The sequence below is a fragment of the Apodemus sylvaticus genome, chromosome 9 (assembly GCF_947179515.1).
Source record: "Apodemus sylvaticus chromosome 9, mApoSyl1.1, whole genome shotgun sequence".
Taxonomy (NCBI): Eukaryota; Metazoa; Chordata; class Mammalia; order Rodentia; family Muridae; genus Apodemus; species Apodemus sylvaticus.
Genome location: NC_067480.1, coordinates 29,986,158 through 30,012,781, shown reverse-complemented (window position 1 = coordinate 30,012,781; position 26,624 = coordinate 29,986,158). Strand labels below are relative to the sequence as shown.

General features: G+C 39.5%; 1 protein-coding gene across 2 annotated transcripts in view; it reads right to left on the bottom strand.

Moving 5' to 3' along the window:
• Positions 1 to 26,624, bottom strand: part of Sphkap (SPHK1 interactor, AKAP domain containing) — a 135,201-nt gene that overhangs the window by 25,401 nt on the left and 83,176 nt on the right. For both annotated transcript variants that reach the window (XM_052193266.1, XM_052193267.1), the window contains exons 4-6: positions 11,259 to 11,318; positions 9,138 to 9,272; positions 624 to 879 (exon numbers count right to left, since the gene is read on the bottom strand). In XM_052193266.1, the coding sequence (XP_052049226.1) occupies positions 624 to 879; positions 9,138 to 9,272; positions 11,259 to 11,318 (451 nt within the window). The remainder of the gene's footprint in view (positions 1 to 623; positions 880 to 9,137; positions 9,273 to 11,258; positions 11,319 to 26,624) is intronic.

Genomic DNA, 26,624 nt, shown 5'->3' with positions numbered 1-26,624 from the left:
GCAACAGCACGTCACTGTGCAATCTCCTTCCCTGTGCTTAAGGTGGGAGGAGGAACAGTGAGTTCTGTTACTGAGCCAATGGATGTAAATGACTCCTGAGCACTTTCCAGGGTCAGTCAGTGCCTTCTAATCTCACAACCACCACTAACTACAGGCGCTTTTTGAAACCAGGGCTTAAAAGAGAACGGGGAGAAGTCTTAGGTCTCTCAGCCTCAAAGGAAGTGCTAGGATTTGAATTCCAGCCAGTCTGACTTAATTCCAGTTGAGAATACTGACATTTTTTTTGTTGTTGTTGTTGTTGTTGGCAGTTTCAGGGAAACTAATCTTCCTCTTGGGAAGAGGCATCCCCTTGGCGTGTTGGAAGGTTTCCCCTTAGAGCACACAGATTTCCCTCAGCATCCCTAAGGCATCCTTTGGAGCCAGCATCCACCCAACCGATAAGCTGTCTTAGTCAGCACGCTCGTCAGTATCCTTTCATTGTTACTGCCTCATCAGACTTCAGCAAGCAGAGACTAAGGCGTCAGTCAAGCTGACAGGACTTGAAACTTTTCTCAAGAGTGTCGTAGCAAGGGGTGGGGTGAGTATTCTCGGAGGACACACTTGGTTTATCTGCAGTGTCTTACCACTTCTGTAGTCCTCTGTCTCAATTTCTTCCTCCAAATGCTCGGAGGCTGTAAGGAAATCTTCTTCGATTGAAGACAGGGAGCAGTTTGTATCATCCTCCAGCTTCAACACGTTCGTCTCCAGGTGGAGCTGTCGCTCCTGCACCACTTCCAGACCAATTAAGAACTTGTTGATCTCAAAGATGATACAGTTGGTACTGTTTGGTCTGTTCCCTCTTGCACATTGGACCAAACAGATATCTGGTAGCCAAGGGTACTACAAACAGATAGAAAAGGAGGTACTTTCTCAAAAATGACAGGAAGAGACAATGTTGGTGACTATTTTGTCATTCCAACCTCTCCTGTGAAAAAGAGAGGGGCTCCTAAAAATATTTGAAATATCTTTAGAGCACCTGGGTTTATTTTTTTAATTATATGGCACATCTAGAAGGAAGCTTTACTTAAAAGAAAACACCTGGCTATATCATATATTTGAGTTTTCTCTCATGGAAGCAAAAAAATATCTACTGTTTAAATTTGAGCAGGCAAAGACGAGTTTATTGGTGATTATTGTAATAACTGGAGTGAACACAGAACTTAGACCTGCACTGCAATGAATCAAAAAGCAACACGGATTTTAGGCCATTTATGGTTGCTGCTTGTCTTTACAGAAGGGAAAAGTGAGATGTTTTTTATCTTGGGGCCCATGGCCTACAGATACTAGCTTGCCATTTTCTCCTAGAGGCTGGGGAGAGGGGAACTGGTTTTTAAGACATGGTTCTTGGGCCCTTGGATAAAACACTTGTGGGTTACAGCACTGGATAGAAGCTTTTAAAAGGAGATTTTTGGGTCAAAATGGAAAGAAGTCATAATATTATGTTTTGTAGGCTAAATACTCAGGGGGAGGAGATAGGCTAGGGACTGGCATCAGAAAAAGGCTTCACCAAAGGCTTACAGTAGGGGTACTCAGGCTCAGGGCTGACTCTCTTGGCTAAATGGAGACCCTTTCTCAGAACATTATCCTTTGCTATCTTGATAGTTGTTGGCAAACCCTCTGTCGGTGTTTCAGATATTAGCAGTTAAGTAGCTCTCAACTATATTCGGGCTTCACACTGGTGCTGTCCTCCTGAGGAAGGAGCCAACATGAAATATGAAGATAGGCCAATGACATACAGAAAGGACAGTGTGACAAAGGGACTCAGATGAAAGAGCAGGTGGACCCGATGAGACTGTTCAGGCTTAGCGCTATGGGCCGCCTGCCTGTTCCCAGGCCTCATCTTCATGATTCATATTGTGTCCATTAAAAGAGCAGCAAAAGCTTTCATTGCTACAGGGCAATAACTAGTAAGCTCCACCCCCCCAAAGAGTGTGCATAGTTCCCTGTGTGTGAGTCGGAAGGTGCAAATGTATATGTATACGCACAGGTATATGTATGTAAGCCCTGGTGCTCATGTTAAGAGTGTATACATGTGAAAGCTAGAGATTGTTGCTGGGTGTCTCCATTTTTTTTAACCACTCCTCCTTTTTTTGAGTCAGGGTCTCTCTCAAACCCGGCCCCTCTCCTTTTGGTTAGATGGACAGGCCAAGACCCCAGGACTTGCCCTCTCCTGTGCTCATACTTCCCAGCAGGGGTTATGGGTGCACTGTGGAAACACTTGCCTTTTCCTTGGGTTCTGGGCATCTGAACTCGGGCCTGCACATTCCCACAACAAGCACTCTTCCCCATTAAGCCAATTCCCCAGTCCTCATAGATTCATTTAAAAAAGATAATAGCAATAATGTGTGAATTTGCAGCAGATTTTATAGGAAATATCTCAAAACGGATATAAGACTTAATGGACATGGGAGCAATTGAATCCGTAAGTGGAATTAGAAATGTTTGGGAATAAATATTTTATTATCAGAGTGGTCACCTTTTAAAGATGACAGTTCAAAACACTCATGGGTGGCTGGCATCAATCATCTCTAATGATAGTCAGTTTGTGATTTAGAACCCTCAGTTCTGTCGTGTGTTCATAAATAGGGAGCACAAGGCCATGTGACAGGATACTTGCACATAGACACCTACATACCAATTCCCAAAGTAGTTTAACTTTCTTATCTATATGTCGTGCATGGACATTTGATTGGATATTGCAACTAGAGTCGTCATGGGGAAAGTGATTTTATGAAGAAGTCAATGATTCCCATAGGGGATCAGGGACTACTGCAGGGTGGGGATAGAACTATGCACATTTGTGATCTGGACTGTTTTTCAAGAATGGTGGTGCATAGCTGTTCATTTCAAAGCATGGGGTGTGGACTGAAAGTCTTAGGGTTTGTGGATGCTCCTTTGAAATTCACAATTTCAGACTTCAGCCCAGACCCAGTAAATCACAACATGCTTTCTGAAGAAACCACTCAGAGGGTCCCACCCAGACTTGGAGATACACTGGAGTATTGCTTTCACTGAACCCCAAAACCTATGATCTCCCCCAAGAGGTGAGAAACAATAAATCTTTCTTTGTTCTGAATTAATTTCCTTTCATCTGAACTTAGACAAAGCATGCTATTCTAAAAGTTACCAGCCACTTTCTGACTGTTAGATAGAATGTATACTGTGAGATGCGAACAGGACAGTCACCCAGTTACCATAGAAAGGCAGCCTACCGTATCTGTCAAAGGTAAAAAGAATGATTAACTGGTATCACAAGGAGTTGTCATAGTTCTGGGTCAAGATCATTTCTTGTGTGCTACTTAATATTATTAAATTAAGTATGCAATATAAATGGTAGCAAGAGCCCAAGAGATATTAACAAAGCCATATGAACCAGTAATACTTTGAGATAGATTTAAAGATTTTATTAACTGTGCACAGTTACAGAGCTTTGGGATTTTTAGGAAGAAAGTGTACTTTTTAAAAAAACAGTCTTTTAAAATGTCAATAAAAATTGAAGAGTTGTAGCTAAGTAAAGAAAAAATTATAGTCTTTAAAATACAAGGACATATTGCATAATTTTATAACACTTTACACAGCGGTGATCAACTTTCCTAATGCTGTGACCCCTTAATATAGTTCTTCAGGTTGTGGTGACCCCCCAACCATAAAATAATTTCATTGCTACTTCAGAACTATAATTTTGCTAGTGTTATGAGTCATAATATAAACATCTGATATGCAGGAAATCAGATATGTGACTTCCAAATGGGTCATGATCCACAGGCTGAGAACTACTGTTTCCTAGGGTACTTTTCAAATCCTATGAATTCTAATAATATGTGATATATATATATATATATATATATATATATATATGTGTGTGTGTGTGTGTGTGAATGCACATATATATGTATATACATTTGTGTTTGTGTGTGTTTGTGTGTGTGTGTTCGTGCGTACATGGTCTAGTGATTCTGTGGTGCTGATAGAGACTAGAAAATACTGGCATAAAAAACTAAGTCTTCCTTTCAAGGGTAGGCATACTGGAAGAGCCTGCATTGTGGTTTAGGTTTATCGCACTCTAGATGTGTTCCTTTTCTTCATGGTCTCCTGGTCCAAACAAGAAATGCTCAGTATCCACAGAAGACTTGTATGACAAGTTTGACAAGCAGAGAGGCCACACCCAGGCCTTTGCAAACTCATGTGTGCATGGATAACTACATCCTCACCTCACAGAAGAACAACTGCAGGAGTAGACCTGACTGTTATATAGGATAAGCTTCTCAAAACATCTGCTTTGGTTGCCAAGAGACCTAGCCATCTCTTCTTTTCAACTTGATATAAACTTAAGTCACCTGGGGATAGGGAACCCCAGGTGAACTGCCTGTGAGATTGACCTGTGCCCATATTTATGAGATTGTCTTGGCTAATGACTGATGAGGGAGATCTAGCCCATTATGGCTGACGACACCTGGTCAGGAGGACATGGGCTATAAAAAAAAGCTAACCAAGTACCAAGTGTGAGACACTGAGTCGCATTCCTCTGTGGTTTCTGCTTTACTTTCTGTCCTAATGTCCCTCAATGATTTCCTGCATGTGTATACCCAAACCTTAACCCTATCCTCCATAAGTTGCTTTTGGGCATGGTGTTTATTGTAGCAAAAGAAATCAAACAGGAACAGAAAGTAACTAATTGTACTTAATATTTTATTTAACTATTGGCCATTGAATTTTTTTCTTATTATTTTCTTAGATGATCACTGTACTTGTTCATGTGGACTGTTGGATTTGTACTTATATATTTAATAATACACACAGACAGTAAGGGTCCAGCCAGCAGTTGTAAGTTAGTTCCACAAGAGTAAAATGCTGAGTTTGTTCACTACTCCAGGATGCATACCCCAGTATGGTCAAGTACTTAGGACTTAGTCAGCCATCAATGTATTGTTAGGCTATCTCTAAGGATTACTCATTTAGACTTCCTTAGCTAATCTAGCACACAGTTTCTGCCAGTCTCTACATCTTATTTATGAATTAATAGACTACCAATTTTAATGGGGACAAAGTAGCCAATTAGAGAGTATCTATATAAAAGTAGATACTTGCTACGATTGCCAAGATAGGGTGCAGTGTTGACACAGCTTTGCTGACCTATTAAAACATGTGTTGTGGTGTCTACAAAATGACTTAGCAGCTTTGGAAGCCTTGGGAGAATTCAGACAGGTAATGTGATTCAGGATAAATGATGGAGAGTCTACTAAAAGATATGTAAGTGATAGAACTTACACGCAAGCCCTGATAGCTTGTTTGGAAAAGGGTGCACAAGCTGAACATTTTACTTGTTATATGACATAGAACTCACATGAGACTGGTCTCAAACTGTTAGCCTCCAGTGGTCCTCTGATCCACCTCAACCTCCAGATAGTTGGTACTATAGTGGCACATGGCTATGATTGACTTTGAACATTCCTTACTATGTGATATTTAATAAATTCTTTGTAACTCTACTCTCACAGAACTCACCTAGTCCATCAACGACTAGGTGGAGCCAGGGTGGAGTGATACCCAGGCTGGACCTCCCCCTTCTCAGAGGATAAGGAGATGAGAAATGCCCTCTTCTGGCAACCAAGGTCATCAGGCATACATGTGGTGTATAGACAGACATTTTTGCAGGCAAAACACCACTGTACCATATGTTGACTATAATTTACCCCTTTTGTCCTCATCCTCTGTGAAGGAGAATTTTCTGCTTCCATTACTGTTTGAGAAAGGCCTATAGATTTCATCTCTGAGTCCAGGGAAGAATCTTGCCTGGCCAATCAGAACAGTACATTCCTCAAGCCATTCATAAAAACTGAATTTATTCAAGGACATCCCTTGCCCCAGTTGCTGGGGAACCCACTGGAAGATCAAGCTGCACATTTGCTACATATGTGTAGGGGGCCTAGGTCCCACCCATGTTTGTTCCTTGGTTGGCAGTTCAGTGTCTTGTGTTGGCTGCCTGTGGTCCCATTCCCCTAACTGGGCCTCCTTGTCTGGCCTTAGTGGAAGAGGATGCACCTAGTCCTTCAATGACTTGATGTGGGCGGGGCCTCCCCCTTCTCAGAGGATAAGGGGATGGGACAATGGCTTTGTACAGGGAGGAGAGGGTCTGTGATCAGGATGTAAAGTGAATAAATAAATAAATTAATGAAAGAACAAATACATAACACACGAGAACCAAGAGAACTCAAGACATTTAAGAACTACCTGAATTTTTAGTTTTAGTCAACCTGAATACAAAAGGCTAATGTGTCCTTGTGTCTCATAATAGGACCTACAGAGAGGAAGCAGGGAAGAGACTATAAGAAAAATCCATGTCCTGTCACCATGGTTCAAATCCTCTCATGTATTCTACTCCCTGTGTTTGCTTAGTTACATGAGACAATACATTCTCTATGTGTTTATGTCTATCTTCAGTCATGTTTAATTAAGAATCTTAACTAAGGTCAATCAGAGTCTACAAAGTTCAATTCAAGGCCAGGCCCAATTAATGTCAGTATCAATTATCATGGAGGCAAGAGAAGGAAACTGGGATCCTGCAATAATACTTGCAACTGTCAATGTTATCTGCAGCTGAGCACATCAGTAAAAAGTGACCGAGTATAACAAAGTAGAGAGGAAGAAAGTTTTCAGTATTTATGTGTTTAAAATATAGCATAAATTTATGCAGAATTTATGTAAAATTTATAGTGAACAAGCCATTTTATTAGCTTCAGAATCAAGAATAAGAATATATGGTTACTAAACAGTAAAGCTTTTCTATTCATTAATCACATTATTTAAAAAGTTATCATTATAAACATCACAATTTTAATATAAAGAGGATATTGGAGAGAAAAATAGTTTGGGTTTTTTGTAGTATGATGGATTTTTTTATAATTTTGTCCTCTTTTATTTCTAGCAAAACTAAAACTCATTTTGAATAATGTGCTTTTTACCAATCTCATTTCTCAAGTTGGTGTTTCAAAGTAGAAACGAGTTTATTCTGTTTCATAGATGGGTGAATCCAGGCTCAGGGAGACCCAAATTATTTAGCTTCAAATCCCAACTGATGACTATTCAGGAATATTGTTTCTCTGGCTGACAAGAAACAACTTATCATGTACTATGGGATTCTTGTTTCATTAATGAGAAGGATTACACCAGCATGAAGATACATGGTCAAACCAAGGGTTGGTAGACAGTACTTGTTGTCTACTCAGGGTTTGGCTTCTCAAACTAGTTGGGGTTTCCTTTGCTATATTAAGGAGCTTCTCCATAGATAAAGAAAGGCCCTTTAATTGAATGGAAGCTCATTCCTGGGTATAGAGACAGAGAAAAACAGGCTCAATATATAAATACTTAGAAATTTTATGCATAAAGTTTTTATCTGGTCATTCTTACTTTGCTGAATATAAAGGGAATTTGAACTTAGAGACATTTTTCAATACCCACCTCCAAATCTAGATTCATCATTAATGAAAATTATTATTATAACTGATATATCAATTAGAGAAGTGATAGGACCTTGTTAGGACCCCTAATTATTCTGCTATTGTTGACCTTTGGATCCTGCATATTGAGCAAGCCTATAGCCTTCATAAAAGAGAGAATAGGAGCAGCACAGCTGATGGTCCTGTGCCAACAATTTGAGACCCTGAGGACAGGACCTGAAGAATATGAGTTAGTTACCAGAGACTCCTGAGTGTAGCTCCAAAATTGGAGCTTGTACAAAAAAATGGGCAGGGAATAAGGGGCCCTAGAGGATTCCACCAGCCTACAGCCACCTGCCTTCTGTCAAGACTAGGTCAAGTCCCATTCTTCACCCACAGGGACATTTTTTGAGTAAAAATGCAGAATATACTGACTAATAGTCACCTGACCCTCTGGAAAGTCCCAGGAAGAGTTCAAATGCATTTCTTGCTTGCTAGCCAATAGGTTTAAAGTTAAATATGCTTAGCCAATAAGTTTAAACTTTAACCTTGCTGATGTAACCTGTGCCCCTAAAAAGTAGAAAAATTGTAATAGTCATTTGGGGTAACCTTCTCATCACTTGCCTTGAGGGACTAATTGAGGGTTGACCCTAACGCACTGGAAAATAAACCTCTTGCTTTTGCATCAGAAAAAAAAAAACCAGAAAAGAAAAAGAAAAAAATAAAGAAAATAGACTAGGTAGAGATATATTACTAAGTCTCTGGAGTCAAAATGGAAAAAAGACTGACTTTCTGGGCTTCTGGTATTTTGAAAAAATGACCAATTTAATGGGTAACAAATGCTCATATTTTAATTCCTGTACTAGATATTATTATAGAATATCTTGTGCATACTTTTGAATTGATGGAAAAGCTTTAAGTGCATCTACCAAAGTGGTGTTGTGATTTTTTTACAATAGCAATGAAGAAGGATATAGCAGAGTATTACAATATTTTTATTTCTGCTTTAGCTTTAATGACTGACTTTCTTATGGGATTTTACTGCCTTTCCATCCTGAAGCTGACATGCTTATTATAATCTTGGCTAATTTGCTATTTCTTGAGAAGCAAATAAGTCCCAGAAGAATTATATTATTAGGTGATATGAGAATAAAATGATATATACTAGAATTCTGAACTTGTTCCTAAAAGGGGAGAAGATCCTGATTTTGAATATTTACCAGACTTTGTAGAACAGAGAGTGGAATAACCCAGCCTTAGTATATGTGTTCGAGCCCCAGGTAAACAACATTAGGAATCTTAGAACTGATAAGTCTATCAAGCTCTGAGTGGTGCTACTGGGAAGAAATAGAGATAGGCCTTATATTACATAGAGTATACTCTTCTGATCAAGTTCATGTGCATCATCTTATATTTATCTGACAACAGAAAACTTGGTTCTCAACATTCCTAATGCTATGACCCTTCAATACAATTCCTCATGTTGTGGTAACCTCCACCCATAAAATTATTTTTGTTGCTTCTTTATAACTGTTATTTTGAAACTATTTTGAATCATCATGTAAATGCCTTGGGAGATAGAAGTTTGCCAAAGGGGTTTTGACCCATAGGTTGAGAAACCCTGCACTAAATGACTAGTTGACCAAGAACCATGTTCCTTACCTGTGAAACATCAAAATCTGCCTGGAGGTTTCCAGAGGCTAACCCACTTAGGAGGACAATCTCATTTTCTTTTGGCTGTTGGACATTCATGGAGTTGATGAGTTTTGGAAGGTCTGGTGAAACGTTTACCAGTTTCTGTGAGGTAAGACTCTTTGTTAGTTCAGAGGATTCCTTATACTTCTAAAATAGCACTCCCAAACTATTCCATCTGTAAAAATAATACTTTTTAGAATCTAGATATATAATTTGCTTAGTCTATATCTCACTACAACACAACTCCCACCCATAAGATTCAAGGACAGTTGTAGAAGAGACAGGCAAAAAGATTGTTGGGGGCAGAGGAATAAGAAGTTTACTGTGAGGTTATATCTTCTAGAAATGTTAGAGTGACTATACCCATGAAGTCTCACCATCAAGGCTGCCTAAACATGACCTGAATGAGGATGACAGCAATAAATATGATAACATGGAATGAAAAAAGCTCAGGAGGTCTCAACCCTAGATAGAAGACTACAGGCAACTAAGGAAGGCTGAAGGCAGAAGAAATGTCTTCCCCAGGGAAAAGCACAGCTATCCAATACCAAATGGCCAGCCCTGAAGCACATTCCCCCCATTCAACCCACACACAAACAAAAAGAGGACGGGCATGAATTTGAATGAGACCACAGGAATATGCATAGGCAGAGTTGGAAGGATAATAGAAAATATAGGAAATGATGTAATTATATTATAATCTCAATAATATTAAGAAACCTTGAAATCAGAACAGATAATTAGAGTTAAGGTTGGCATAGAAAATTTAAGATTAAAAAAACTCTGGTTTTAAATTTTCCAAAGTGAATATTTGGCAGTTACTATTACACAATAGAAATTAACAGTAGTTTGGAAATATTTTTCCTCTTAAATTTTTATTAGCAAAATTACTTACTAGTAACCTTCTGTTTCAGTAAACTCAATAGTAATAAAATCTACTTTGACTATGTTCTAAGCACTTTGGTAAAACCTGTATTTGTGACATCCTATTCTATTTAATCTGTAATAGAACTGTATGTGGATGAGATGTCATAATTACTTCATGTATATATAAATCACCTATGGCATAAACAGTGATAACTTAAACAAATCATATCAGGCTATATGAGCTAAGCTATAACTGGAAACTCTCTTAAATCACTCCATAAGCTATTTAAACAGTTACTATAATGGGAACTTGTTTCTATCCTTTCTGTCCTGTTTCTGATGGACTCCATATAGTAATTCATTGAATAAAGTTATATGCACAACTTGCTTAGAAAACTCTAGTGCCACACAGAGGATAATATTTGGAACTTGGTAAAAGATTATAGAGAGCAATCCCTGTGAGTATCAGGTTGAGAGGTTTGATTCAACTATACCAAGAAAAAATATATCACTGAGAAATCTCAAATTCTGCATATGCTGTGAGTGGTTCCTGAATAACTGAGTATCTAGTGTCAATTAAGTGAAGCTTTTGTGTATTGTTCTGTGATGATTCAACCTTAAATATTATGTTGTTATAGCCAATGGGGTCAAACTTCTCAGCTTTGGGTATGCAATGACAAACTGTGACATAGCTTTTCCATTGTACCAGAGGCATTCTCAGCTTCTAAATAACTGAACATTCAGGTGCTTAATGTAGTCAAGCATTTACACCAGGGGTCAATCTCAGATGAGATGGGTGGAAGTTGGCTGTTATGAGGTGCAGAAAGCTCAAGCCCATGATAAGGGTAAGACAATGGACACAGCTGAGATGAGATCTGATAGACCGAATGGAAAGAGTAATCCCAAGGACCAGAGGAAATGGCTGGCTCCCTTTACTTGGTTATAAGATACCTTGGAAAAGGCATGCCAGATTATGATGTGAACATGAAGGAAGAGTCATGTTAGGATGCTGATGGGTGAGGGCAGATGCTTCCCTGAACAGTTCTACATGCCTGGAAATGTGACTTTCAAACATATCATGGGGTAACAGTATAAAAAGCTGCAGGGCAAGGTCAGAGAAATGGGGGAGTGATGATGTAATCTATCCTTCTAAGAAGGCCATTATAGACGGAGTCTCCCCATCATCACAGTCTCCTGGAGAGCTCCAGGTCCAGCTGTTACCTGCTGCAGGTTCTCTGTGATGCAGGCATCCTTCTTGACATCCAGGTTCACAAAGCAGACCTGAAAGAGAAAGCAAGACACTCAGTTGTGTGAAGAATCTATCCATCCTGTTAGGGAACAAAAAGCAAAACAAAATTAAAAAAGCAATCACAGAAAGTCTTAGCCAGTTTCTATAGCTTGACACGGAGACCATCATTTCAGTTTGGGCCTCTGCAAGGATTTCCAACCTCCTCCACACATGTCCCAACTGTCATGGCAAATGTCTCTCTGCTTTCACAGGCCAACAAAGTCAAACATTTCTTGATTTTGCTCAAGTCACAGCAAAATCTTCAGGTTTAGACTATTATCAAATCATCATGAAATAGAAAAGAAACATGAAAGAAATTAAAGAGACTTGTAATGCCTTGGGACCCTGCTTATAATCATGAGTATTTTTCTCCATTTCACCTAGTAATATATGTCTTAATGGTTTATGTTTGCCTGAGTGCTTGAGTTTATTTTTAATTTTTCTAGTTGTATAAAAGTCAGTCCTATATTGTTCATCTTAGATTGCTAAATCAGTTAGTTTAAAATAATGGGTACATTGTTAATTATTATTTTCAAGCAATAATGAAATAACATGTTCCAACCAGAATTTCAAACTTTAAACATCATACAGATATATGAATACTATGAACAATGGGATGGGGTTTGTAGGGAGGATTAAGAAACAATTTCAAGGAGGTACAACAGGTTCATAAAAGTTGGGAAGAATCTGTTCAGCAGGCATGAGGTGAATGTCCACAGTCAGGCAGAAGGAGCATTGCTTGGAGATAAAACACATTATCTGGTAACAGAGGAAAGATCTGACTGTAGCCCAGGCTGGGAGAAGAAGTGTGTGAAACAAAATCATAGAATGCTTATATTAAATAAGAAGACATGAATGAGGTCCTCTGTTTGTTAAAATTCTTCAATAATTTTATTCTTAATAACTTTATTTGAATATATAAAATACAGAACAGCATTGTAGTGGGTTGGCATGATGCTGCTTGTATTATAATACTTGTATTGGGCCCCCAAGTCCTGGTTGTCCCAGAGACCACAGAATCTGCTCGTAGAATGAAGTGCCATTGTATCACCTTGCCCCTAAGTTATTTTGGATTGGTAAATAAAGATGTCTACAGCTAATACCTGGGCAGAAGAGACATAGGCGGAGATTAGCTTCCCAGGCTTTGGGTTCAAAAGGAAATATGAGAAGAAGAAGAAGACAGAGGAGGAAGAAGAAGCCACCATGGGTTAGGTGAGCCATAAAAACACGGCCCTGAGGGTTGGCTGGAGTTAAGAACAGCCCAGAGGAAACACAGTGAGTAATAGTTCAGGGTTATCAACAGCAAAGTGGATTCTAATAGTATAGAGGGTAGATGTCTACTCAGCTCTAGTGCTGGTTAAGGCTTCTTATAAATATAAAGGATGTGTATATATTTGATCCAGGAACTAAGTGATCTAAGATAGGGTGGAAACCCAGGGACAGGATTAAATAATTTTTGCAACACATCATCAGGATGTTAGTAGTATGTGTAACTTTATTAGATGCCTGAAGATATGTGGAGTCTTCTGATTTCAATTGGTTTGCACAAGGCCAGGGTTTCCCTGAATCAACCCTTTTATTTTTAGATTAAAACAGCAGCAGCAACAACAGCAGCAAAATGACAAGAAGAGTAGTCTATACGTGAAAGCTTTAGAAGCTGGAGCACACAGGATGACTAAGAACTCTGCTCTTAGACTTTCCTAAGCCTCCTGGGTGACATGACTGCATCCTATGGTACTTGTACCACAGTACCATAGTAGGTACTTGTTGAGACAGCTTGATGGGTATGAGGGAGAGAGAAGGCTGTGAGATGCTCCTTCATTTTGATTTAAGCTCTGTTTCCTCAGGACACTCTGATAGGAAAATTGGGAGTCATGGGGCCTGTGTCCCTTTGCAGATAATGCAATGCAAGCAGAGTAAATGGAAGTCAGAAATGGCTCACAATCTAGAACGATTTGAGGATTCACATAGTAATTGGAATTTTGACCTTGGAAAAATTGGCTCAATCTCCATTAGTGCTCAGGGTTTTTATACCACACAGTCAGCACTGCAGACAGTGAACCACTGCAATGATCCTCCACTCGCCTTAAAAAGGCCATTATGTGCATCACAAAACTCTCATTATTGAGTATCACAGTAGGAAAAAGCACAACAGAGACAAATGAAAGCCATTTAGGATAGCGATTATCTGACCTCCAATACAGGGTTCAATTATATAGAGAGAAACTCGTTCATTTGCTATGAGCTGTGACAGGAAAAGTTTGCTAATTTATGCCAATTACCTGTTTATATTTGGCTAGAATGTTTTTCTTTCTGTATTGTTGTGGTAGGATATCAAGTCAGGATGTTTAGAGCCTAATACATACAATATACACCTATACATACACAGATGTATACACACACACACACACACACTCACAATCATGATAATTTGTTTTAAGAAAAAGAATTACAGTTTTATTATATATATGGAAACACACATCCTTTTTGAAATCTGAAATGTAGGTACTGGGAAGATGGCTCAGTGGGTGCAAGCTTGAATTAAAATTCACAGAAACAAAGTAATGGCTGGATGTAATAGTACACATCTGTAATCCCAGCACCCTTAGGGCAAAATTGCCAGTAGGACAGGAGAATCTCTAGAATCATGGTACATGTAGAGTTGATAAAAACAGACTTTGTCTCAAAGTGGAGGATGAGGACCAATTCCTGTGGTGGTCTTCTGACCTACCCCCTCCCCAGTTCCCTCACTCCTCACATCCTCTTACATACCAAGACAGAGAGAGACACAGAGACAGAAAGATACAGAGAGGAAGAAGAAGGAAGAGGAGGAGGAGAGAAGAGGAGAGAAAGAACCCCTCATTTGAAAACTTTAAAAATATCTAGAAAGTGGTATTTTAATGACTCAATATGCCTCCATAACACCTTTTCATTAATCAGCTCTTATTCAGTAGCAGATTTAGAATATTATCTTCTCCATGGAAAGTGAAGACCTAACCTAGTTTTATATAGTCTAGTGAATATCTTTCAGCTATTCAAACTCCAATTTATGAAACCTTGCAATGTTTCTTTTTTTAATTACCATCTTAGTGGGAAGCTGCCACCCAATTCCTTTTATGTTTGAGGTATTACAGTCTTACTTCTTGTAGAGTTCTTATGTTTTGTGCTTTGTAAACATTAAAAATTTGGGATGGTAATTTTTTGTGAGATTCTGCTGAATAAATAAAAATGAATGTTTTCTTTATAAATATTGATGCTGTAATAGTGGGTAAAAATCCCTTCCAGAGAGCACTTTCAGTTGAATGAGCATTATTAAAAAGCCAGCTTTGTATTTACATTTTACATGGCCGATGGCTTGGAAATTCTACATAGGCTAGCTCTGCTCACTCCAGTTTTGTGCTTTGAGTACAGAGAACTGGAGTATGTACTAATATGATTATAATCTCTGAACTGACCCCTTCATGTCACAGTGATTGGTTGAGTTGTCACGTTCTGTGGGAGCCATTCCTTCATGCAGCAATAGTTTATGTGCATAGGAAAGGGCCCAAAGCCACACAGAGTATATCTCATAAGCACAACCCCATTCACTTTCTCTTTTGGCAGAGCGCACAAAAGCCTGGGGTGATTCTAGGGGGAAAACGAGATACAGTGAGAGTCTGAGTAGAAATCAGAGCTAAAATATTTACATTTTGAAAAATTTGCAACATAATCATTTGAGAATGTTTCTTGTCCAGGGCCTTCACAGTAGAAGCCCCATGTATCTGGAGAGTTCTGTAAGTGCACCTATGACAGTTTCACAATTATCTGTTTCTTGTTGAAATAGTCCATATGGTTAGTTTGCTGTTTAGAAATCTAACTCCCTGTGACTTCAGATTGTTTTCTTGGGATTCATTTATCCATTCATGCAGACCTCTAACTGACAACACAGCTCTCTGTATAGAAGCGCTGGGAAATGGTAGGGAGGAATAGGAAGTTTTGAGAAGAGACAAAGTGTTCACTCTCTTCATGGTATATGATCTTTGGGCTATGTGCTCAAAAGACAGACCACACAAGGCACACTTCCTGTTCTCGTGGAGGTAGGTATCTGGAGGGAGAACACATCCCTAAAATGATAAACAACATCATGAGTTGAGGCAGAGTTGACAAGTTGTGTGTCATGGAGAATGATGTTGGGATGGTTGGGCTAGTCACAAATGCCATCCCAGGGAAGACAGATTTGAGATGAGCCCAGGGGAAAGTTCACATAATAAATGGGTGATCTTTCCATGATCTACATCCAATGAACAATGATCTGGCAAGAGGATTTGCATGTGAAGAGGAGAAGACACAGCTGTGAAGCCCAAAGAAATAGGACTCCCAAGAGGAAGTCCTTTCCTCTGATCTAGTGAAAACTCTGAGTATCTTTTAACCCTTTAGAGGGATTGAATGAGAGAGGAAATCAAAATTTTGTGCTATACATGTTGCACCACAAGTGTCGAGAAAGACTTACGGGTTAGCCTTTGCTGTTTCCCGACTTGATGGCTAGAAGTTTGCAATGGAAACTTTTGGTAAGGAGAAGGTGAAATAAGCCTCTGTGGAAGGTATTGGTACACTAGTGCCGTGTGGGTAAATCATAAAACTTGAGGGACTTTGCTCTCTGGTTCTGCAGGCTGGAGATAGGGTGATAGGGAGGGGGACTGGGGCTGCGGGAGCTAGCAGCCAGTGGACATCAAAGCATAACTTCTGTGCTGGCTCGCCTCCGTCCCTGAACAGATGGCACAGAGTTCTCAGCCTGTGTGAGGAAGTCCAAGTGTGCCAAATGAACCCAGGAAGGAGCTGAGGGAAGCTGGAATGTGTTTACAGAATTTCTGTTTCTGAAGGAAACAGGAATAGGAAACAGGCCAGAGGAGGATGTTGAACTCCCTGCCCTTAGATTTTTCAGGCCATTCTGAGCTGTATGGAGCATAGCAATGGAAACTGAACTCCAGTACTCTGAAAGAGTAACGAGTGTTCTTAACTGTGGTGTCTTCTTCCAGCCTAACGTGAATGAATGAATGAATGAATGAATGGAGTAGAACCCATGTCTCAGATGGTATACATGCCCAGGAGACAGATACTGCATCTTGGTCATCTCTCCTGGTTTAAGTGATTATTTAAGGGGCCTCAGCAGAAGTGCTTTGTGACAAAGGCAACTGTAGAGACCCTGCAGGAGAATTAGCCAAAGGGCATCAGCTCAGCAATGGACAACGATGTAAAGTACTTAGACGAACTTCACCTTTCTACATAGGAACATTTGCCCAAGACACAGGAAAAATAAATGAGAAAATCAAAAACAAAATGTTGAGACCAATGATTGGGAATGAGGAGAGACTAGAGGTGGTGATGTTTGCCTGGGAACTCAAGCTCCTTTCTCTTCATGTAAAATGCATTTGTTCGCCTCTGTGCAGGCGCGTTGTTCCATCTGCTTCCAGCACTTGACTGAAGCAGATGGAAGCACATCATCCCAAGGGAGCTCAGACACTCCCCACCCTGCATACCTAGCAATGCTGCCTCTGTGGTTGGACTCTCGATGTGGCATTCACAGGATGCTTCTGCGTCTCTTAGCTTCTCCTTATGTACATGTTGGTGTGGGAATAAATGTCAGCCAGAAAATGATCTCTTCAATAATTCAAACACACACACACACACACACATACACACACAAACATATTTATATGAATGCTCATAAATAGTATGCTGTTTTCTCTGTTTCATAGTGTGGAGTATTTAGTCAGGTAATCTCAATTAGAACGTGTGTTTGTGTGTGTGTGTCTGTCTGTCTGTCTGTGTAATGAAAATCTGACATGAAAGTTTGGCATTAAGATCCACTCAAACAATGTAATATAAAATAAATTTAGTTGGACTACAGATCACAGCAACTTGTGTGAGATAAATAACACATGAAGTCAGATAAAACCAGAAATAATTTACTCATTTAAAAACAAGTTTGATGAAGATCAAGTGACCATAGGTGTGTTGGTTCATTTCTGGATCTTCAATCCTATTCCACTGATCCACGTGCCTGACATTGTACCAATACCATGCAGTTTTTATCACTATTGCTCTGTAGTAAAGTTTGAGGTCTGGGATACTGAATTCTCCTGAAGTTCTTTTACTGTTGAGAATAGTTTTAGCTATCCTGGGTTTTTTGTTATTCCAGATGAATTTGGGAATTGCTCTTTCTAGTTCTATGAAGAACTGGGTTGGGATTTTGATGGGGATTGCATTGAATCTGTAGATTGACTTTGGCAAGATGGCCATTTTAACTATATTAATGCTGCCAATCCACAAGCATGGAAGATTTTTCCATTTTCTGAGATCTTCTTTGATTTCCTTCTTCAGAGATCTGAAGTTCTTGTCATCCAGTGGGAAAAAAGATAGTCTTTTCAACAAATGGTGCTGGTTCAATTGGAGGTCAGCATGCAGAAGAATGCGAATCGATCCATTCTTATCTCCTTGTACTAAGCTCAACTCCAAATGGATCAAGGACCTCCACATAAAACCTGACACACTGAAACTAATAGAAAAGAAACTGGGGAAGACCCTTGAGGACATGGGCACAGGGGAAAAGTTCCTGATTAGAACACCAATAGCTTATGCTCTAAGATCAAGAATTGACAAATGGGACCTCATAAAACTACAAAGTTTCTGTAAGGCAAAGGACACTGTCAAAAGGACAAAACGTCAACCAACAGATTGGAAAAAGGATCTTCACAAACCCTAAATCTGACAGAGGGCTAATATCTAATATATACAAAGAACTCAAGAAGGTAGAACCCAGAGAACCAAATAACCCCATTAAAAAGTGGGGTACTCAACTAAACAAAGAATTTTTATATGAAGAACTTTGGAGGGCTGAGAAACACCTTAAGAAATGTTCAACATCATTAATCATTAGGGAAATGCAAATCAAAACAACGCTGAGATTTCACTTCATACCAGTCAGAATGGCTAAGGCCAAAAACTCAGGAGACAGCAGGTGTTGGCGAGGATGTGGAGAAAGAAGAACACTCCTTCACTGCTGGTGGGATTGCAAGATGGTGCAACCACTTTGGAAATCAGTCTGTCAGTTCCTCAGAAATCTGGGCATGACACTTCCAGAGGACCATTCTATAATACTCCTGGGCATATACCCAGAGGATTCCCTGGCATGCAATAAGGACACAAGCTCCACTATGTTCATAGCAGCCCTATTTGTAGTAGCCAGATGCTGCAAAGAACCCAGGTATCCCTCAGCAGAGGAATGGATACAAAAAAATGTTGTATATTTACACAATGGAGTACTATTCAGCCATTAGAAACAATGAATTCATGAAATTCTTAGACAAATGGATGGAGCTGGAGAACATCATACTAAGTGAGGTAACCCAGTCTCAAAAGATCAATCATGGTATCCACTCACTGATGAGTGGATATTTACCTAGAAACCTGGAATGCCCAAGAAATAATCCACATATTAAATGATGTCCAAAAAGAACGGAGGAGTGGCCCCTGGTTCTGGAAAGACTCAGTGCAACAGTAGAGGGGAATTCCAGAACAGGGAAGTGGGAAGGAGTAGATGGAGGAACAGGGGGAGGGAAAAGGGCTTATGGGACTTGCGGGGAGTGGGGACCCAGAAAAGGGGGAAATCATTTGAAATGTAAATAAAGAATACATTGAATAAAAAATCTTTTTTTTAAAAAAAACAAGTTTGAACTTTGAATTTAATCGAGAGCACATAAGTATAGTTGGTGAACGCTGTCAGTGCTAAATCGGTATTGCATGTGGACAGGTTTTAGTTGCTGCGTATTAATTCCAGCCAACATTTTAGAGTATCCAGAGAGGCAAACGCAACAGTATGGAGATACCACCCTGCTGTGTACCCACCATGAGCAGTCACTGGCAGAAGGATAGATGACACCAGATATTTTAGCCAGGGCATGTCTTTGATTTTAATGCTTCCATGTCTCTTGAAGTCAGCTAAAACCTTTTATTCTTATAGAGATGTTTCCTGTGAACAATTCCTTAAAAGCAGGATGTCAAATTGCCTTTAAAATTTGGACATTTGGATGCTGCTTATGACCAAGCATATACTTAGGGTTTATTTTTGAAGAAAACCAGATCCTTTCAGCTGCTTAAAACAATGCAGCCATCTGCCCATGGAAGCCATGAGAAGATCCCTTAATTTGACAGCATCAAAATGCTGAGCCCTACAGTGCTTTCAAAAAAAAAACCTGTCTGTCTCCTTCCTGCTGGCAAAAGAGTTTTGCTAGATGCAGGACCCTGGCCTTAATTTATCTTCTCAAAATGTCACATTTTCTCTGATTAGCAGTTTGGGTTGGCTAAATGGAAAAGTCTTCCATCAGTGTTGGCATGGTGTCATGCTGTCAGCCTTTGTAGAGCACACATCATGACTCGTTGGGACTGACTATATTGCGTTGGTATGCAGTTACTGCTTCCAAATAATTGCAGCAATCATACAAAATACAAGTTTTATTTACACTCGGAACTGTCAGACTTCTCTGCTTCTTCTTACTGTCAATATTTTAAAAATACATTTGAAATGTTTTTGGAAGAGCTTTTTGAGCAGTTTGTGATGAGACACACAGTAGAAACTATAGATAATTGTAAAAAAATAGATATTTTAACCAACCGTACATAAAATGAACTTTACTGGTATCTTAAAAACAATTTTAAAAGTGATTCTAGGTGATTATTTGGGATCAATCTGCTTGAAAAAATTTTCTGTGTGCATATACAAACAGAGGGTAAGAGAGTCAGGGCATGGCTTAGTGGGTAAGAGTACTTGCTATGTCAACATGAAGACCCAAGTTCAAATCCCCTGTATCCACTTAGAAAAATGCCAGGCAAGACTGCCAGTCCCTATAACCCCAAAATTAGAGAGAGGAGATGGGAAGATCCCAAGAGTTTTCTGGTCAGCCAACTTAGTTGAAATGGTGAGGTCAGTTCATTGAAGAATCTAGTCTTATAGCATTAAGGCAGACAGTAATATAGGAAGTCACAAGATATCTTCCTCTTGATTCATTCTCAGAGGAAATAGTCAAATAGCAGTCAAATGCCATTTTCACATATTCCTTCCACAGCCACAAACAACTACACAGCTATTTTATATCTTTTATAAAGTTGTTTATCCTGGACATTTAATGTAAATGTAACAATATGTATAATATGTAGTTTTATTATGATTGGCCAACATAATGTTTTTAAGTTCAACTCTACCACGTATTTGTTAGTAGTTCATTAGATTTTACTGAGAATAATATTTTATTATATGGAAATACACATTTTACATGTCCGATTTTTAAATTTTGTTTCTTTTCAAGGAAATGCTTATTTTTTAAATCGTTCTGAGTGAGACTTCAGGAAACATAAGATGACCTTTGACTGTACTCTGCCATTGTCATCTTGGCTGTGAGACTCTTGGTACCTCTTTCTATTGAAAGGTATGGTCTTAGCAAAGGATATCCAAAGATGATGTGGCCATAGTTTAAGGTTTTTCTTTGAGCTTGGCCTTTTGTTTGACTTTGCAGATGTTTATTATCTTGCTAGGTTGTGTGATACATGCATATTTAACCTCTAATAACACACCAATTGTTCCCAGAGTGTCCATACCATGCCTCATTGCTTGCTCCCATATTAGGAACTGTGTGTTTATAGATACTTTCTGAATTGATTTCTACAAGTGATAGAGCTGAGCTATAATTATGGTCTAAAGTAGCAGGAATTAGAGGAAATTGGATGTGTTTGAAACTAATCCAGCCAGGGAAGGCAAAGGCTGTCGTAATGGAGCAGGGAGAGAGAAGAGCTGCAAAGAGGTTTCTTTCTTCTATGAAAAATAGGATCTGAATACAGATTTTTAAATATATATTGGGCTTACTATTCCTTGCTTACCTTAAAATTCTTTTTTTTAAAAAGATTTTATTCATTTTATGTATATGAGTACACTGTAGCTGTCTTTAGACACAACAGAAGAGGGCATTGTATCCCATTACGAATGGTTGTGAGCCAACATGTGGTTGTTGGGATTTAAACTCAGGACCTCTGGAAGAGCAGTCAGTGCTCTTAACCACTGAGCTAAAGATTTATTTTATTTTATTATTTTATTTTATTTTATTTTATTTTTGTGTGTGAGTGTGGTTCCTGTATATCTGTTTGTGCACTTCATGCAAGCAGTACCCAAAAAGCTCAGGAGAGACATTGGATCTCCTGGAACTGGGGTTAGCGATGGCTATAAGCTGCCAGGTGGTGCTGGGATGAACAGGAGCTCTCTGGAAGAGCAGCCAAGGTTCTTAATTACTGACTCATCTCTCCATTCCCCAATTCGTTTTCCCCAGTGTCATGGAATTTAAAATAGAGGAGGGACATTTATTTAGAGGCCTACTCAATGGCCAACTATGTCTGATTGATATTTAGCAGAGTAATATTTTGCAGAAATATAGATCTCTCTGCCACGTGTGAAGCAGGATGCATAGATGCAGAATGAAGGGATTCTTTGATAGGTCTGGCTTGTCACTGTGCTATAACACCAGGTAGTAACAATAGTGATAAGCTTCGATGCTCTCCAAGGCCTGAACCGAGGGCCCTCACCTCAGCCCACTCCACCCTCATAACAAGCACACCAGGGCAGCATGGGTGTTGTACTTATGCACAGATGAAGAAATTGATGGCCAGAGTTTTTAACTTTCAGGCTCACACAGACAGAAAAAACTGAACTAGAAGTCCGAAGACCATGCTGATGCTCCTGGGAAGTGGCTCAGTGGGTAATTTTGCTACAAAAATGTGAAGACTGGAGTCTGTATTCTTAGAGCCCAAGTAAAAGCCAGGCATACATGGTAATGACCTATAACTCAGGAATTTATGGTTGGAGATAGGAGGATACCATCTTTCTGACCAGCTAGTCTAGCTGAAATATCAAGTTTTAGTTTCACTGAGAGACCTTGTCTTAAAATAACGAATTAATTCATTAATAATATGGAAAAGCAGCTGAAGAAAGCCATACTGACTTAAGTCTTTGTCCCTCTCCAGGGATGTGTGTGTGACCTGAACACACACATGCACACATACATATATACCCATGCAGATACTACACACTCACAGATGAAAGAAATTGAAAAACAAAAATGGGATCTGAAAAGTAATTTCAATAAACAGGATTGAAAGGATGTCTAGATCCCTGTAAAGTTCAAATAATTTTTATTGTATGTTAGTACATTTCTTATCTGGAATGAATGGACTAAATGAAATTCTTTGGCATGTTACTCAACACAGAGCTCATGGCTCCAGTGTGGAGGCCGTGCGTGCCTTGGGAATAAACTGAGGCACTGACATTCCTTAGTCTTCACACAAGAAGCTAATTCATACCTGGTTTGCTAAAGTTCTAGGTTAATGTAAAATGTCCTTGCTCCAGTGGCTGGCCCTGCACCCACACACATTTTCAACTTACTGTCAGCACTGTTTGACCTCAGTAGGTGAAAACCCATCTGGGGAATGGGTTCCAAGAAGACTTGGAGGGAAGGACATTGGGTGTGGATGTAATCAAAGCACATCATGTATGTGTATGACATTCTTAAGGAATAAGTAAAATACATTTTAAAAAGTGAATGAGGGCTGGAGAGATGGCTCAGCGATTGAGACCACATGGTAGCTCACAACCATCTGTAATGAGATCTGATGCCGTCTTATGGGGTACAGTGTACTTACATATAATAATAAATAAATCTTTGGGCTGGAACAAGTGGGACCGGAGCAAGCAGAGGTCCTGAGTTCAATTCCCAGCAACCACATGATGGCTCACAACTATCTATACAGCTACAGTGTACTCATATAATAAAATAAATAAATCTTTAAAAAAAGTGAATGAAATTGCAGGATAAATTAAAATAACCTGAGATGATTTGTTCTATATGATTGCATTAAATCATAAAAGAACCATTATTTGGACGTTTGAGGAAATGTGCAATGTGCAGTCCTGTCCATTCTGACAGGTGGGAGTCAGTACCAGAACAAAAATGAGCCATATCTCTGTGTGGCTATGTACATGTAAATGCAGGTACCCACAGGCTGGAAGACAGTATCAGATCCCCTAGAACTGGATTTTGGCAGTGTTGAGTTACCCTATGATCTGGTCACTGAACTTGTATCCTCTAGAAGAGCAGCTAACATTCTTAGCCACGAGTCACCTCTTCTGCCAGGGTCTAACCTTTAGACACGTGTATTTATACTGGGGTGAGTGTCAGTAGATACCATGAATTTTAATGGGTCAGATAGCTGTGGAAGAAGGAGGTCTCATGGAAGGGGGGATGAGGAGAGTAAGAGTATGTGTCATGAAACTGGAAAGGAGACTGCTTGAAGCAGAAGAGAGCAGTGGGAGAGGTGTGGTGAGATCAGATTTCCCAATGCTCTGGGAGTCAAAAAGTCGATTCATAGTCAAGTCATGAACTAAAGCTTCTTGTTGCTCAGTATTGCTCTCAGCAGCAAGCACACTGTGGGGTTTATTTCATGCTCTTCTTGATAATTCTGGGATGTGGAATGAGGTTTTGGAGACATCATAATGGGAGAGTTTTTATCATGTCTCCTTCATGGAGGAGACTGTGCTTTTGTTATGTTTCTGATCAATAACTGCAGTTGTGCAGTGTGAGACCCACCCTTACACTGTAATAACTGTGCTTCAATAAAATCAACTGCTCCATCTCAGTTGTCTATTTTCCCTTCTGATAGATTCTCAGTGATTTGATGGAAAATTTGATTAAAATGATGACCAGCTGAAAACTGAGGGCTAATACTAGTGGTAACAGACTCTTTATAATACTTTCTCTAGGACAGATGCTCAGTTCTTTTGAAAAATCTCTTGAAAAAAAAAGAGACGAGCTATTTATTGCTATCTCCAAAATGCACAGAAGACAGACAATGCAGGTACAGGAAATTAAAGCAGTGTGTCCCAAAAGAGACTTTCTGAGTAGTAGTCAGAATCCATTCACAATGACATGTTCATATATTTATGTGTTCACATATTTATTCATATATATAAAGCTGGCTTTAGGTATGTATATTTAATATATATATATACAACATATATAACATATTTATAAATACATATAACACACACACACACACACACACACACAAAGTCACGTTTAAAATTAGAGCAGAATCACACCTGAGAGCTGAGAACCTGGTAGTCTTTGGTATGTGAGGGTGGATACTGCCACACTCAGAGGAATCCCAAAATGACTATCTCCTACTAGGGTGAGGTGGATGGAGGTAAGAACCACTAATTGGTCAGTCACCTCGATTTTGGGTACCTCAGCAGTCTCAATATTGCATCAGAATCCTCGAAGTTTTCTGGAGTTGCAGCCCTCTGATTTAAAATCAAAGCTGATTAAAGCTTAGAAAGAAATGGTGGTTCTGAGATCAGAAGAGGAATCATCAGTAGCATCAGGATAAATTAACATAGGGCAAGAGGTAAGGCCAATCTGATTGATCTTATCTGATCTACATTCTCTGATGCCATTTGTATCTGGGTTGCTACCAAAAATGTTGCCCATAATCTGGGTATGTCCAACCAAAAGATACTGCCCACAATCTGGATGTGTCCTACCAAAAGATGCTGCCTGCAATCTGGTTGTATCTTCCCACATAAATCAAAGAACTTAGGATATGTCTGAAGCTGAGGCTCCCTTCTCAGGATATTCTAGTTTGTGGCAAGTTGACATTAAAACCAGCCATGATGTACCACACACAAATATACTGTATTAATATAACAGAAGTTACAAATCTCCAAACAAAAACATTTGTACATAACAGTTTTAAGGATATAATTTAATTGATGTCAAAGTGCAAGTGAAGTTGATTGACATTACTTATCTTCTTTAACTGGGAAGGAAGAGATTGCTGGAAAACAGAATCACGACAATTGGAATATAGAACTCTGGGCTATTCGAATTTTAGAACTTCCTTGGGTGTTGCTAACTCAAACAGAAGCAGCAGGAGTGTACCCAGCCTGGCAGCTGCCGGGCTGGGGAGCAGTTGTTCCCACCAGGAAAGGAAAGACAAGCTCACATCTCTTCCTGTCAGTGGGAGCATGGCCAAGGCTGGCACTGTACACTGTAAATAGTGTAACTCAGCTTGCCATCAGGATTTGGGGCGGATGAGATAATCCAGCAATTTTAGTTGACAATCAGATTTTAGTAACTGAGAGCCTCATATATGATTCTTTGATTTCTTATTCTGGATAGTTTAAATACTTGGCCTCGAAATGACATTTTCGGCATCATCTGTGTTTGTTACATGAACCATTTTCTTCATTTAGCACAGTGAATGGCAGGGGATCACATTAGTGGCAGATGCTGGCTTTCTTCACTGCTGGTGTCTGTCGCATCCTTGTAACCTTCCTTGTTAAGCATTTGAGTTTGAACTTCCTGGCATAGATAATATTTAAAACACAAGACCACGAGAGGATGGGACTCTAAATCACCGGCACATACAAGGGTAGACATAAACAGATAAGGTATAAAGAAGTGAGCCTTCCCATGTGTTCTTCGTTAGAACAAAAGAGGAAAACCCCTGGCTGCTCGTTACAGGCCCGGCTCCTGGTACTCTCTTTAGCCAATAGCCTTGAAGGATAAAGCTCATTCTCATCCAATCCCCTTTGCAAAGAACAGGTCTTCTGTGAAATGATGTTTTTAAGCAGAGTATTCCTTGGCTATGTTGTTAACTTTGCTACATGAAAGCCATTGGGACCAACTGTACCCTCTGGACCTTGGGAAGAACAGGAAACCAAAACCATCATGTCCATTCTCTGGCTGGACTCCTCTAGAAGACAGAAATGAATCCCTTTCTCTTTGACCCAGCAGTCTTACATCTTTTAACACCTCTTCCTAGGATAATGTGATCTTATCTCCCACAGGCACTCAACAGGTTTCATTTAAAGAGAGCACACCAGCATTGACTTAAGGTCAAGTGTGACACTGTCAGAAAAGACAGATGATCTTTGGTAAACTTGACAATGAACAGCTCCCTTGGATTGCTAGAGATGAATCTTAATGGTAATGGTGTGTGTGTTTGTGTGTGTGTGTGTGTGTGTGTGTGTACACGCATGCACATGTGTGCACATAGAAACACAAGGGTGCACTATTTAGAAGGTCTTTGGGAAGGGCTTAAAGCAAGGCTCCCACAGCAAGCTCTGAGGGTCTACCATTGAGAAGAGCAGTCCCTTCCCTGAACTCCACAAACTTAGCACAGTGAGCTCTCCCCTAGGATCAGCATCAAGTGAGGCTGAATGA